General features: G+C 39.4%; 1 protein-coding gene across 2 annotated transcripts in view; it reads right to left on the bottom strand.

Moving 5' to 3' along the window:
• Positions 1-15,816, bottom strand: part of FRMD3 (FERM domain containing 3) — a 129,760-nt gene that overhangs the window by 41,011 nt on the left and 72,933 nt on the right. For both annotated transcript variants that reach the window (XM_054284404.1, XM_054284413.1), the window contains exon 4: positions 10,190-10,268. In XM_054284404.1, the coding sequence (XP_054140379.1) occupies positions 10,190-10,268 (79 nt within the window). The remainder of the gene's footprint in view (positions 1-10,189; positions 10,269-15,816) is intronic.

Below are 15,816 nucleotides of genomic sequence, written 5' to 3'. Positions count from 1 at the left end.
TCACTGTCCGGTGGGGTTTAAGACAAGGCTGGCTGTGACACTCAGTGCCATGGTCTACTGAACACCATGGTTTTAAATCACAGGTTAGACTCAATGATCTCAGATATCTTTTCCAATCTAATTGATTCTGTGACAGAAAAAAAAAATTATATTAGCTAAAATATATTGCTTACTTATTTGCTAATCCTTTAAATGGATTTTGATATACTTTAAAATAAGTCATCATTCTGAAATCATTAACTCAGGGTACAGAAGCAGCCAAAAACCCAAGAGAATGCTGGGCATCACCAGGAATGATATTGTGGAAAAGAGGCCATTTTGCCAATACTTAAAGCGTTGAAGTTATCACACCTTGAAGTTTTTACCGAGCTCTGGTCCCTTCAGCCTGAGTAGGACATAGATGAGCTTGATTAATAGAGAAGAACTAAAATGAATGAGAAGACAGAGCCTCCCTTATAGGGCAAGATGGTGATTAAGGGAGACTAAGAGTGAGTCTTCTGAAATCACGAGATAGTGGGAAAGGCAAATGAAGAACTACTATCCACTGAATCCTCAACATTAGAGCTAGAGGAAAATCAATGGAACTGGGAAATTGCTTAAGGCAAAGCAAGATAGTAAACCAACTGCTTAAGGCCATAGCAGATAGTAAACCAACTGCCTCAGAAGAGTGTGAAGAAAAAGAGTATTACCAAGTACAAAAAAAGAATGATTACACAAATATGGGCAAAATATCCAGAAAATAATACTAACATGAATACGCATGAATTTCAGTGTTGAAAGTCCTAATATAACAATTCCAACACCCTCTAGTGAATTTTGATGGGAAGGAGATCATCTATTAGATTTCTTGGTTTTTTGAAACAGTAGGAAAGTTTTGTTCATGTTAGTATGGTTTAAACCCATTTGTAAAACAGATACCCATGACAATAAGCATGCCACACTGATGTCAGTACAGCAGTTGCCCTTTTTAACTCTCTGATCTGTCATAAACCAAATTTTAGTAGATAAATTAGGAACTGGGGGTATATCTATCATGATTTCAAAGCATAATCTTCAGTTAAACACAAGAAAAAGGAAAATTCTACTTTTCTTAAAATATCTGACACCAGAAAATTTGAGAAACTGCATGACTGCATGCCTGTGTTAACAGGCACCTGTAGAAAGAATCACTCTTCTTGTTCTACAGTTTCTGAAGGTGTTCTAATGCTAAGGACTCAAAACATAATGAAGGTATCAGTACTCCATATCTCCATTCTGAAGGTATCAGTACTCCATATCTCCATACGCCCCTCCTATACTGCCAAAATTGTGGATTCCTGGTAATAAAAAATGCCCCAAAGCACCCAAAACTACTCCTTCAAAAAGAAGCACTTCATTTTATGCCTTGGGGTGGGGGATGGAAGGTGGCTATAATGACAGCTTTCAGTAATCTCAAATCTCTGACTTCTGCGGTCAGGATTATGACTGCCACTTGCAGCTAGCAAGACATGGGCTTGTCCTCCTGGCTTTAGAGCTGGTCAGTGCCTGTAAGGTCGTTCCTTGGGACAAGGGTGATAAATTACCATCCCAGTGAGTTTCTTGACAGCACAGGCTACTGGGGAAAAAATATTTATTATTACGTAATAATTAATTTCACTAATGAGTAAAGCAGACAAAGGAGTGGTAAAAGACAAGCATTGTTTTGGCTCCTGGCTACATGAAAGTCCCACCACAGCATGGGAATAGTCTTTCCTGCAAAACACCATGACTGGACTGCATCCTCTCTGCCATTCTGCCTTCCCCACAGAGGACCACAAGAAGAGCTCTGAACATGTACAAGGTCTCTTCTCCCTGAGGTGCAATCTCCAGCAAAAAAAACATGACCCTTCTTGGTAATTTTTTCCCTACTCTGAATCTTATCTGCAAGCCTGAGGCATCAAGTGCCCTTACTAACAAAACACTCACTTTTAAGATTTATGTTATTCAATCTGATTGTGACTGCAATACTATTAAAACTATAAACTCACTTGGCAACTACCAAAGTTGTCCTTGACAACTTTCCAATGTGTCCTTGACAAAGCCAAAATAGGTAAGTGGACTTTCATAGACATCAAAGCATGACTTCACACTTCAAGAACAGCAGAAGGGGGTACCAGGAAGAGCAGAGATATTCCTAAGTGATGTCTGGAACAGGGCTAGCAGCACAGGCCCAGCTTGTATGAACTCACCTTAGAGCTATTGGTTAATAGCACAAATGTATTGCACAAATTTCCTACTTGCAAATAAGTCATTTCATATTGAGGCATTAAGAACCAGATCCATTCAGGCATTAAAAATCACTATCAAACACAACTGGCCTCCTGCTTCCAGAGGGAAAAGCACCAGGCTCTTCCAGCACATAGCAACATAAAGTACAGCTGATTGAGACTGGACTAGACAAACACTAAGCATGCCATGTTTACATATGCCAAGTCTTTGTCATTTTATATGACTTCCAATTACACAATTTTTTCATCTGCTTTTCCTGCTACACTTGTGACACTGATTTATGACAGATTAGTCATTGGATTAGGAAGTATGGATTAGGAAAAAAAGGCATGATGAAAGCAAGTTGAAATAATCCACCTTTGGTTAATTCCACCATCTATTCACCCATGCCCTCTTCTTTTTTTTCTATAATAATCACGGATTACCACTGATACAGTATTATCTGTAGCATTTTAGAGCATTTCTTTGGGACCTCAAATGACTTTATAGTCTTCCATTTTAATTATACATACACACAAAAATGTAGGGATTTGAAGATAAGAGAGCATGAGGCCCTGGGATTCTTTCATATATAAGAAATAAAACCCACTGATTTATTTATTACCTAAGCAACAACACCAAAAATAAATAACAAAATAGAAAGTATGATCAATCTTTGGTTCTATCTGTTCATAGTCCCTTGATTGCTCAAATCTTGTTAATGTACAGCATCTCAGGCTTTTCCAGCTATGGGCTCTGAGCTGTGAACAAGAACAGAAAAGAATGGCACAGTGTAAAATATCTTGTGCTTTTCATAAAGTCTGCTGGGATGGTGTGCATTGAGTGATTTCTACAGGTGAAACTTTCTTCATAGCAATTCTTTATCTTTACATGCCATGCCAGCAGAATAACCTTGGGCATTGTAGTGAATATCCTTTTTTCTGCACACAGTTAGATGCACATGGCAAAAGAAAACTTCTACCCATCAAGCTATCATGCTTTCTGGAAAAACAAAGGGAATTAACCAAAAAGAATTTTTTTTATTTTTAAAAGGAAAATTAAGAGAAAAGGAAATTAACAATAATACCAAAACTATGTATTCAAGGCCTCTATCCCCAGTCCTGTCATGCTTCATTACAAATGCTGATTTAAAAAGAAAGGAAAATGAAATCATGTTTTACAGGTATGTGTGGCAGGGGACAGGGGAGATGTGAAGATGTGGTGTGCAAAATGTTGCAATTGCGTAATTAAAAACTGGCACTTATTACTCTCATTAGATACACTCAATTATGCCAGTTAAATGCTATTTTCTAGAACTGAAGCACTTCACACCATCTGTAAGTGACAGATAACCAGACCTAGAGAGCCATAGATGTAACATTCAGAAGAGCCCGATATCCTCCACATACTACACACGGAGCAGAATTCAAACCCTCAGAGATGGCCCCAGTGTAAAGGAGTGTGTTGGGTGGGCATGGCTAAGCTTTGGTAGCAGTGGGGACACAGCGGTGGCTTCTGTGAGAAGCTGCTGGAAGTCTCCTCCATGTCCAGCAGAGCCAATCCCTGGTGGCTCTAATACAGATGTGTCACTGGCCTAGGCTGGGCCAGTCAGAAACGGTGATAACACTGCTGTGATAACAGATTTCAGAAAGAGGTGGGGAGGGGAAGTGACTGCACAAGTGTAACTGCAGCCAAAATAAAACATGAGAGGAATGATTCTGCAGACACCAAGGTCAGTGGAGAAGGAGGGGCAGCAGATGCTCCAGACTCCAGGGCTGAAATTCCTCTGCAGCCTCTGGTGCAAAGCATGGTGAGGCAGCCATGCCCTTGCAGACCCTGGAGATCCACAGAGAGGCAAGAGATCCACCTGCAGCTCATGCCAGAGCAGGTGGAGGTAACTTTGATCACGGGGCAACTTTTTACATCAACAGGCCTTCCAAAGTCAGATGGACTCCATCTCTCTAACAAGGGCAAAAAAGATTCTAGCCCATGACCTGGCAGGGCTGATTCAGAGGACTTTAAACAATGTTTGAATAGGGAAGGGGATGAAAATGGGCTCTCCAGAGATAAGCCATAGGTGGCAAGCCAGAGTCAGGGCTGAAATCAGCAGTCCAGCTGATGTGCATGTGCACTAGAGTGGGCAGCATGGGTGACAAGCAAGAGAAGTTGGAAGCCACTGTACAGAAGGGAAGCTAAGATGTCACTATCATGGAAACATGGAGGGGTGACTTGCATGACTGGAGTGCTGCAATGGATGGTTACTTGCTCTTCAGAAGAGACAGGCAAGAGTAGGGGTGGCTCTGTATATTAGGGTCCTGGCTCCTTACTCACTCGGGAAGTCCTTGATGACCGGAGGCTGGCCAGTGTGGCACCCATCCGTAAGAAGGGCTGAAAGGAGGATCTGGGAAACTATAGGCTGGTCAGCCTGACCTCAGAACCTGTCAAGGTTATGTCTCGGGGTTTCTGCGGTCGAGGTCACCCTGAGGTGTTGGAAAATCTCTTTTTCCCAGCCCCAAGATTGAAGGAGTCAGGATTCTTCAGCTGTGGTTCTCAAGACTGTTTAGTCTTTTTTATCTTTAACATTTTTTCCCCGACCCGCTGAGATCCGATCAGCAGGTCAGACAGAGGCACACTGACCACCAAGTTGACACCAAGTTGAATGTGTGTTGATCTGCTAGAGGGTAGGAGGGCTCTCCAGAGAAACTTGGACAGGCTGGATAGATGGACTGAATCCAGTGGTTTGAGTGTGCCAGGTCCTGCACTTTGGCCAAAACAAGCTCCTGCAGTGCAACAGGCTGAGGTCAGAGAGTGTGGACAGAGGCCAGAAGAAGGAGCTGACAGAGTACTGAACATGAGCTAACAGTGAGTCCTAGTGGCCAAGAAGGCCATGGCATCCCAGCCTGTATCAGCACCAGAGTGGCCAGCAGAACCGGGGCAGTGACTGTCCCCCTGCACTCAGCACAGGCGATGCCACACCTTGAGTGCTGTGTCCGGTTCTGGGACACTCAGTTCAGGAAGGTCATTGAGTCGCTCAAAAGTGTCCAGAGAAAGGCAACAAGGCTGGTGAAAGGTCCAAAGCACAAGGGCTTCAAGGAGCAGCTGAGGGAGCTGAGGTTGTTCTGCCTGGAAAAAAGAGGAGCAGGGGAGACCCTATTGCTCTCCACAATTATTTGAAAGGAGGGTGCAGCCAGGTGGGGCTTGTTCTCTTCTCCCAGCCAACCAGTGACTGGACAAGAGGACACAATCTGCACCAGGGGAGGTTTAGGTTGGACATTAGGAAGAATTTCTTCTCAGAAAGGGTGACTGGACATTGGAATGGGCTGCCCACGGAGGAGGTGGAGTTACCATCTCTGGCGATGTTTTGGGAAAGACTGGATGTGGCACTCGGTGCTATAGTCTAGCTGACTGTAGGTTGTGTTAGGTCATAGCTTAGGCTCGATGATCTGAGATGTTTTTTCCAACCTAGTTAATTCTGTGATGCCTGAGGAGGCTGTGAACTCATGGGAGGCCTGTGGAGACAGGAGCCCCCTGTTCTTAGAGAACTGCACCCTGTGGAAGAGTGACCCAGGTTGTGGCAGTTTGGGGAGGGACTCACATTGCAGCAGGTCACTGAGAGCTGCTGCTTGTGAGATAGACTCACATCAGAGAAGTTCATGGAGAACGGTCTCCCGCAGTGCAGGAGGGAAAGGTCCCCTCTCCCTGAGCAGCAGGAGAAGCAACTTGTGATGAACTGACCATAACCCATAACCCATTTCTCTGTGCCATTGAAGGAGTAGGTAGAGTTGGGAAAAACAGGGGTGGGGAGGAAGGCATTTTTAAGATTATTAGATTATTTAAAAGATTATACAAACCATTGAAAAGTATATATACACTGCTTGTGTTTCAGTTTGCTGAGCCTCCAGTGCACATGCAGAGGCCAAATCATTTGAGAAAAATAAGTTAAATCCTTGCCACTTTCTCATCCCATTTTTTTTTTAATTCATTGGGAAAATTGCCGAATTAAAAAAGAAAAGGTGTGTCTTGAGTCTTCCTCAAACGTGTTTCAAATGTGCAGCCTTAGTGCTCTGCTGTGGAAACTATTTCCAAAAATAAGGACAGATCTTCTAAATCCATGTTGACATCCATTAAGCAGATGAGCTGAGAAGCCCTGAAGTGCATTAAGATTTTGACTTCAGTGACAAGTTGGGTTTCAGGCAGTCTATTACTACAAAAGCAAGAGAGATCAAGGCAACAACCCCCATGGCCTCTAAACTTGTGAATTACCATTCTAACACCAGCTCACTCTAGAGAAAACAGTGACCAAGGATCATGCAGATCCTCCTTTCCACAGTGAGAAGCAGAAATATTTTCCACAGAAATTCTCCTTTAGTGTGGAAACCCAGGGCACCAGGAATATTTCTCTGTCTGCTCTGGGGTGCCCTGACCCCCAGGGAGCACTGACTTTGACCCTCATTCATGGAGGAAGTTTCCTACACTTCAAGATAGACTAGAATCCACAGAAGTGTGAAATAGATTATAGAGAGTAGTGTAGGTGTATCACTTGGTGAGAAATTTAGGGTTTGGGATTTTTAGTATGTTGTGGATGGAAGCAAGATGGAGGGCACAGAGCATCATCCTGGGTTTCTTCTTCACGCTTCTTCTTCCTTCTTCTTTGTGGGTTTGGGTGGCATTTTGTAATTGGGCAGAAACATCTGCATTGTGGGCTCTGTGGGATCAGTTATTGGGTTAAAAGGGAAAATAATCTAGGCGTCAGTTCTTAACTGGATAGTTTAGTCTAAAAGACCTTGTAAGAAGAGATTGTTAGCCATTTTGTGCCTGCTAATGAAAAGCTGCCCAACTCACAGTAGTGAGACTGTTTCACTGATAAGAAATAATAAACACCTGAGTCCAAACATGATCTACCATCTCAAATGCCTTTAATCCAGACCCAGAGAAACCAATACTTTAACAATAATATTTCAGAATGCCTTGACATCCAAAGGCAGACACTGATTTTATTTCAAAAACATAGCTATGAAAATGGTTGTTAATTAAAACAAGAGAAGATAAAAATAAGTGGCTGGAAAGGTACAATGTTGACTGACAATATTCTTAGCTGTCCTTAGCAGTGTTATAAAATGCAGTGACAGGCAAGAACACAGCATCATTGTTTGCCCAAGGCACTCCTGGCCTCCAAACATGCAGTGTGCACAAGTTTTCAGACTACTACAGGGTTTTTTTCTATGATATCATAGACATAGTGATAACTTCAAATAGATAATTCTCCACCTTCATTTTCTGAAACTAGTTTCACATTTTAAACCACAGAGTAAGTCAAGGATTACAGTCAAACCCAACCAGGGAAGGTTGGGCCCAAGGTAGGACAGAAATGAAGCATCAGTAATCTGAGGGGAAAACTCTTAAAATTTCTTGCTGCAAGTGATGTCTAAATCCTGAATAGTATGTTAAACTGGTTTCACAGAAACCATACCTTTACCCCATAGACACAAAGCTTCATGCACTGAACAGATGATTTTTTTCACATCAGCTTTTTCTATAGAAGAGTAGGAACAGCAGTTCTTTTTAAGACCTGTAAGTCTCTCTGATGTCTCTAAGATGCTTCATTAAAGATTTATTCCTATAAAGCTTTTAAAAAGACTGTGTTGACCATAATCCATATGAGGCATTAACCACAGGGTTAATCGATGTTCTGAAACAAAGAGTAGTATGGCAATGTGATAGAATGTCTTACTTAATTTCATTATTTAAATGGGGACCACAGACACCCATCAGATTTCCACCCAGCCAAAGAAGTGATAGAGCAGCTCTGACATCCTTAGGCACGGACAATGACAGAAATGCAAAACACTATTACTCTCACTCAGTTGACTGTACATACAGCTGCAAAGTACAGATGGTTTTTAAGTCAAAGGGTGAAAATATTATTAATTTCTTTTCAAAACGTCTTAAGAACACCCAGCAAAAATATGATTGTCAAGTGAACACAGCAGCACTAAAAAAAAAAAAAAAAAAGCAAAGCAAAAGTCTACCAAGAAGCCTCTAGAAGAAATAGAAGTTCATGGAGAACTAGAAGAACTAGTCCTCAAGGTTTCACAATTGTCCTCTCTAAAATGCTAATGAACACTCTTCTACTTGAATTTCACCAATCATTGCAATTCAAGAAAAAAGAAAAATAACTCCAGCCAATCTAGAGCATCACATAGAATCTGACCCTCTGCTTTGGTCATGAAGTAAATTCTCAGAGATGGGTTGCATGACTGCACTTCACTTGCTCATTTCAGGAGCATTTTTTGTATTTTGTTATTGTGTAAGACATATGGCAGAGATGAAGCAAAGCTTCTCAAATAACAACACTGAGAAACTATTAAGATGATCAGATACAAAAACATTTTGAATAAATGATGCCTCTAATTATTTCTCCTTTTTAAGTTCTTAATGGTATTAGTTTTTATAAAAGACTGTAACACATTTGTCGCACAACAACTTCACTTGAAAAATTTATTTGAAATATCCCAGTAAAGACTAAAACATACTCACAGCACAACAACTATCAGTGAGCGAATTCTTTATATTTCAATAAAATTTATCCTGGGAGGATAGCCAAGTTTTTTAAAAGCCAATTAATTTAGATTCTTGAATGAGAAAGGACTATACAATCGTACTCTGATCATAAAAGGTAAAATGTTCATCCAAGGACAAACAGTAGCAAATATTGAAAATTCATTGACTGCCTGGTTTACAACCTGTTCACTCAGCTGTACAGTTCCAGTATTTCATCCAAGATAAATAGCTATAAAATAACAGCATGTCCCAGCTGTTTTATACAAACTACAAATGTACCATTCAGCAGAACATAACCTGTTTCTGAAACTTTCAGTGTGAGGCCAGTGACAATGGGATCCCCACACTGTGATTTGTGAGCACAAGCACATGCAGTGCTTGGGGAAAGAATCAACCAAGAGCCAAGGCAGCAGGTGCTGAGGCACTCGGTGCTTCTGCAGCTGCAGCCAGCAGTCAGCAGCGTGCCTGCTCTCCAGCAAGGTGGTAAAGCACACACACAGTCCTGCACAGCTGGTACAGAGCTCAAAAGAGCTACTTTCCTGCATTTCCCCCCACCACGTACACTTCTTGTGTCCAGAGCAACAGAATATTCACAATGGCCGGTAGGAAGAGCAGAGCTCCCATTCATTAAACACAGCTAAGCTGTTGTACAACTCTGTTTTCACAATAAAATTTTCAAAATTCCAACATAAGCAGCAAGAATTCTTACCCTCCAGAGCAGCTGTACTTGAAAAATATGCATATATTGCACCTCTGTATCAGCTTAAGGTCTGTCACTACTTTGAAAAGATTGTCTTATTTGTGATTCTAAAGATACACCCAAGAGAAAAATAAGTGAGACTATGCATAAACGTCTTGAAATAGTCAGGTCTGAATTAAACTTTCCAGATTATGGGGGGGGGGGGGGGGGGGGGGGGGGAAGGGAAGGGAAGGAAAGAAAAAAGAAAGCAAGAGAGGGAAGGGAAGGGAAGGGAAGGGAAGGGAAGGGAAGGGAAGGGAAGGGAAGGGAAGGGAAGGGAAGGGAAGGGAAGGGAAGGGAAGGGAAGGGAAGGGAAGGGAAGGGAACTTATCCCTGCCAGGGAAAGAACCAGGGTAAATTTTGCCCAGTCATTTCACCATTGCTTCATTTTTTGCAAGTTTTTGTATAGCATAACTACTTGTCTGTATGTTATAGAAGACTTCCTTTAAACTGCTTTAAAAATCTATAGGTATCACAGTACAAAGAAGATCAGTATTGCAAATGCCAGCCTATGCTAATTTTATCAGAAATAGTGAGAACCGTACCCTAGACAACAATCTGCCTTTTCTTGAACTTATTAGCAAAGCACATTAAATGCACAGACTAAAAAAGGACCAAAAAAAAAAAGGAAAAAGCCCAAAACAAAACAAAACAAAAAAATACCTGGTGAGCTCTTCTTTAATCTTCAAGGGTTCATGTGGATAGAATTTCACTCTAAAGCACATGGTATATGGTGGATGAGCTGAAACATTATAAAGAAAAAACATGAGAACCATAGAAAACAAACATTGCTTAAGCCACTCTGAAGGAGTGACCTTAAAGTCACTTACTAATGGTTAGTTTAGGCAGAGATTCAAACAAGGGCATTATTATATATCCTTTATTTTGGGGTGGTCGTTTTTGGCAAATGATAAGCAGTAAGCAATGATAATACTACAAAATTGAAGAAACCATTTAGGTAATGAAACTAAAGACAGTAGAAGCATTTCTGTTCCCAGTATTTAATAAGATTATAGTACCCAACTCTGAGCAATGATATCAATGCCAGACCTGATGTACAATCCTTCCAATACAAAAGAAAGAGGGGAAAAAGAAAGGAGAAAGGAGAAAGAGGAAAGAATCACAATAACAGGAAATATTTCAATTTTGCAATCAGTGCCTCTCGATTTAGAGCAAAGTGCAGATCTACAATATTCTAGTTAGTTTTAATATATTTTGGTCTTGGTATATTCTCAATGTACACAGACAATTTTAAATTTCCAAAACCTTGAAAAGATTGTGCTTTTATGGCAGGGAAAGGGAAAGCAGAAGAAAAGGGCAAGAAAAAATTACAGAGAAAATGGAAGACATTACCAGGTGAAATCATTAATTTCTTTTTTAAATTGTAAATTGTAACAGTAATTAGTAAGCTACTAGAACATTTTACTGTACCACCTTCTTAAGCTCACCAGTTCAAAGGCTTGTAAAAACTTCATGTGGTGATTAGTTCAACAATCATGATACTCTTCAAGCTACTCTGACTGCAGTATCTACGTGTATGCTGCAGTGTTTCAGAAACACATCCCTAGATATCACACAGTTCCATGTGATGCACAACAGCAATAGAAAATAAAAATGAGTTAAATCTTTTGTTACAGTTGATGTCTTTTGGATAAAATATTCCTTTATTTTCTTGAAGATAAAGGAATATTTTCCTCTTTTAAAATCTCACATTGTACTTATTTTAAGTACAGTCAGTTTCCACAAAAACTGCTGATTTAATTTTTTTCCTTGTTTAAATAACTATTAATTTAAGACACAAGGAGGAATTTCAGAAGGGATAGGAATGGAAATATGAAAAATACTGGAAAATAAAAAAGCAAGTAATCAATAATAAACAGAAATTAAGGGGAAATTAAGAAAAAAAATTAAGCCTTTGTTGTTCTCTAGAGATGGCTTGAAGTTTCACAGTTTTCATATCTGGAGAAGCTGTCTGACAGCTAGAGAAACACTCAGTCTGTTTTGTGTGGGCTTTGCTGTCCTAGATATGACTGCAGCATTGTCTTACAGTGACTGCAAAACAGAAGACATTGTTATGTCTTAACTGCCCTGCAACAGCAAAGTAGAAGGTAAAGTGAATTCACTGTCCCAGAAAGGAAAGCATCCATGCAGAAACTCACTAAGGAGTCATGTTGCCTGGACACAACAAAAGATAACTTAAGTAATCTTAAATGTTTCTGTCACTCCTCAATAGTCATGTTAAAACTATTAAGGGAGGAAAATTTTGGAATACTGTTCCAGTTTAAAAATGTGGCAGGAGAGACAACCTGTATTAAACAAGCAAGAGCTCTTCCCCTGGGGAAAACAAAGGAAAAAACCTCTCACTTTTAAATGTTTTGGCAGATTTAGAATTAGTTTGGAAATAGCGATGAAGATATAAGAATAGCTAATGCATATATCTTCAGGGCCATAGCAAATACAAGCCTACTGCAAGACTTCAAAAATGTACTGAATTTCACCCAATTTTCCAGATGTCAATTAAAAAAAAAAAAATGGAAAATTTATCAGTGGTAAAAATAAATAAATAAATAAAAGTTCGTTCTGGCAGTATATGGTAAACACATAAAAGTATCAGCTGCCCTATATACAAAGAGTATCACGGTGAGGAAATGATGGCATTCACTGCACTATAAAAATAGCCTACATTCATAGGAAAGGTTAAAGTAGGAAATGTTTTACTTGAGCAGAAGAACAGTATGTGACAGAAGTACACACCAATGCACAGGACATGCAGGGGATTTGTCAAGGCAGCTTAAAGCCTATTTCTCAAATCTTTTTCTAGACTCAAGCTCCTGTAACAATATTCCTCCTCAGCGGTGCAGCAATACTATACAAGTCTGCTGCAGCCTGCTAAGCCAAGATCCCTTCTCTATTGCTGTGCAAGAATGGAACAAAAACAACTTGCAATTTGAAATGGTAAAAAGAATATGAATCTATCCATCTAATTAATCTGTGGAGATAAAAAGGTTCCCTGCAATTACAGGAGAGCCTCTTTTTCTGTTCCTTATTCTCAGCTGGAAAACCAGCCTCAATGAACATTTGAATGGGGAAGAAGGGAACTCCCAGAGATATCCACTTTACCATCCATCTTAATTTTAAGGTAGATCATAAGCCTAATGTTCTTCCAAACAGGCATTTGATGATATGTAAATGTTTAGCAAGGCCTTTTTCTCATACATTTTACCACACTGGGGAAACATGCATGAGGACTTCATGTTCTCTCTGTGATTTCTCATAGCGGAAACCAAGACAATCACCGAATTTTATCAGCTCAAGAGATGTGATTGTCAAGCCAGATAATTTCTCAATTCCTTGAAAGTAAAATTACTTTTGACCACTTCCATATTAAAGTGGAGACATTAACAACAAACCTTCCCAAAATAGAGCAGAATTGCAGAAGCACATTTCATCAACACAAAACTATCAAGTCACATAATCAGTTTTTTAGTAGCTATTTCTTATAAGTCTTTTCTTTCAGAGGGTCCTTTATCTCTCAGATAAGAAGCAGCAGGCATAGCAAAATGCCTGAGGCTCTGTCAGAATTTCCTGCTATCTGAGTTCACTTTCTCACTAAAAACCATTCACAATTACAATGATTTCAAAGGACTTTATTGTGGAGAATAGTATCGACAGCAAACTCCATTGAAGCAGAACCATTAATTTGCCAGTTTATATGCTAACAGTACGTAAGATGTGAAAGAACAAGTACAAATAAAATAATTTAAATTATGTTAAATGTTGAAACAAGTCATGATCTAAATGCTCATGAAGGAGCTACACACAGAGCATAGTTTTCAAGGCAACTGGCTGTATGTTTTAAAATTTTATTTCATTTACATTTAACTAAGATACTGTATTCTATGTACATCAAAAAGGAAGGATCTTCCTAAAGTACTCCCAAACCTACAACACCATGACAAGAGCAAAGAGGAATATGGGAGATGCCTCCCTTGGTACAGAAATCAGTAAGTAAGGGACTGAGTCTCACATGAGCTATTTTTAACCACCCTACAAAAAAGCCCCACACATTTGTATTACCATTTTCTTCATAGCAAAAAAATCTGAAAAAAGAATAAAATATTTATGTGTGCTGATTTTGGCTGGAGTAGTGTTAATTTTCTTTGCAGTGGCTTGTATGGGGCTGTGTTTTGCATTTGTGTTGAACACAGGGTTGATAATACAGAGAAGTTTTTTCGTACTGACACCCTGGTGAGGAGACTATGAGTGCATGGGAATTTGGGAGGAGACACAGACAGGATGGATGACCTCTGCTGACCAAAGGAATATGCCAGATGACATGTCATCATGTGCAATATATAAAGTAGGAGAAAGAAAGAGGAAGGGAGACTTCTGGAGCAATTGTCTTCCCAAGTCACTGTTACACGTGGTGTGGCCCTACTGTCCTGCGGATGGTTGAACACCTGCCTGCCCATGGGAAGGACTGAATGAATATCTGGTTTTGCTTTGCTTGTGTGTGCTTTTCCCTTCCATATTAAATTTTCTTTGTCTTAACCATGGGTTTTCCAGCTTTTACCCTTCTCTCTGAGATCTTGATGGTAGGGGACTGGGAGAGTGCCTGCATGAGGCCAGTTGCTAGCTGGGGTTAAACCACAACACTATGAAAGATGAAAATAGTTTTTAAAAGCTGTTGAAAAACTTGATTGAAATTTTACAAGTGTCAACCAAATAGATAAAGATGGAAGATTCTCAGCTGATGCTTTTTGGAAAGTTTGTTTTTCACAATTTCCTTTTCACCAAGCACAAATGTTATGTTCTATAACGCACTGCACTGTCAGTGTACATGAACATCTGTACATGAATTTCACATGGATACTGAAATCCAAAAGCAGGTGTTAAAATTATCTTCATAGTCCTGAGAATGCAACTTTGCAGAATACTTCCTTCATCTCTCCTTGTTGTTACATATTCTCTGAATTACAGATTCCTACAAAAATTTAGTGAAATTTAAGAAACAAACAAGCAAGAAAAAATATTACACTCAAATATTCTTCATGTTCACTATCTCTGCAGAAGCATCTCTGGGAAACCATTAAGACGTACATAGTTGTTTCCATATGCCTGTTTCCTTTCCAGAGGAATCAGCTCTTTATCCATATTCCTTGCTGAGCATTTTAAAGACAGGTAGAACGTTACTCAGTGTTTTTATGCATAAGGGATACCTGATCTACCATAAATGTCAAATTAGGGCTATCCCACATTGCACTCATTAGTTACAGAGCAACACAGGGCAAGGTGGATTTTTGTCAAGTGTTTATAATAAAGCTTAAAATGCTGTTATGAAATATTCATGGGGATTATAGAATACACAGCATTCATATAAGTGTCTGAAGGATCACACAAAACTCCCGTTGTATATGTATTTATGAATTTTTCATTGTATATGTATATATGGATTTTTGTATATATGGATTTTTGTATATATGTATATATGTATATATGTATATATGTATATATGCATATATGTATATATGTATATATGTATATATGAATCTCACATTTGATTAAACTTTTCTTTACATTTCTGCTGAGATCAACCTGGTTCATTCCATCTCCTTTCAGGTTTTAGGACAGCATTAGAGATCACGGAAATTAATTGAAAAATTCCAATGACCTGGCACAGGAGAACATCCTTGTAGCATTACTCTTTTAGATCATAGAATCATAGAGTGCTTTGGGTTTGAAGAGACTGTAAAGATCATCGAGTTCCAACCCTTGCTGTCAAGGCAAGCTTGCACTGGACCAGGTTACAACCTGGCCTTGAGCACCTCCAAGGACAGGACACCTATTACCTTTCTGAGGAACATGTTCCAGTGCCTCAGCACCCTCACATGAAAAAGTTTTTCCCTAATATGTAATCTAAACCTACTCTCTTTCGGTTATGCGAGGCATAGTACCCAATAAAATGTATACTAGAATACTTCTACTAGTCAAACTTTTTCTGCTCCAAATATTTGTCAATATTGAGCTGCATGAATAAATAGACTGAAAATCGTGCTGCTGCTGTGATGGAGGAAAAGGGAACTCCCTACAAATGGTAGCTGAGCTCAAGAACAAAACATTTTTGAAATTTTTTCTGCACGTATGCAAGTGCTTCACAATTCTATATAAATCTAAACATTCAACTGAATTTCGAACTTTTTGAGTCATTACAGATTATCACAGAAAATTTTTCATTTTTTCCTGAATTCCTTAATGCAAAGAAATAAAAGGAAACTTCCATTTACTACAGT

The sequence above is a fragment of the Melozone crissalis genome, unplaced genomic scaffold (genome assembly GCF_028551555.1).
Source record: "Melozone crissalis strain CALT ecotype California unplaced genomic scaffold, PUWL_Pcris_2 ptg000005l_1, whole genome shotgun sequence".
In the NCBI taxonomy this organism is placed as follows: Eukaryota; Metazoa; Chordata; class Aves; order Passeriformes; family Passerellidae; genus Melozone; species Melozone crissalis.
This window is presented reverse-complemented; position numbering and strand designations above follow the sequence as displayed.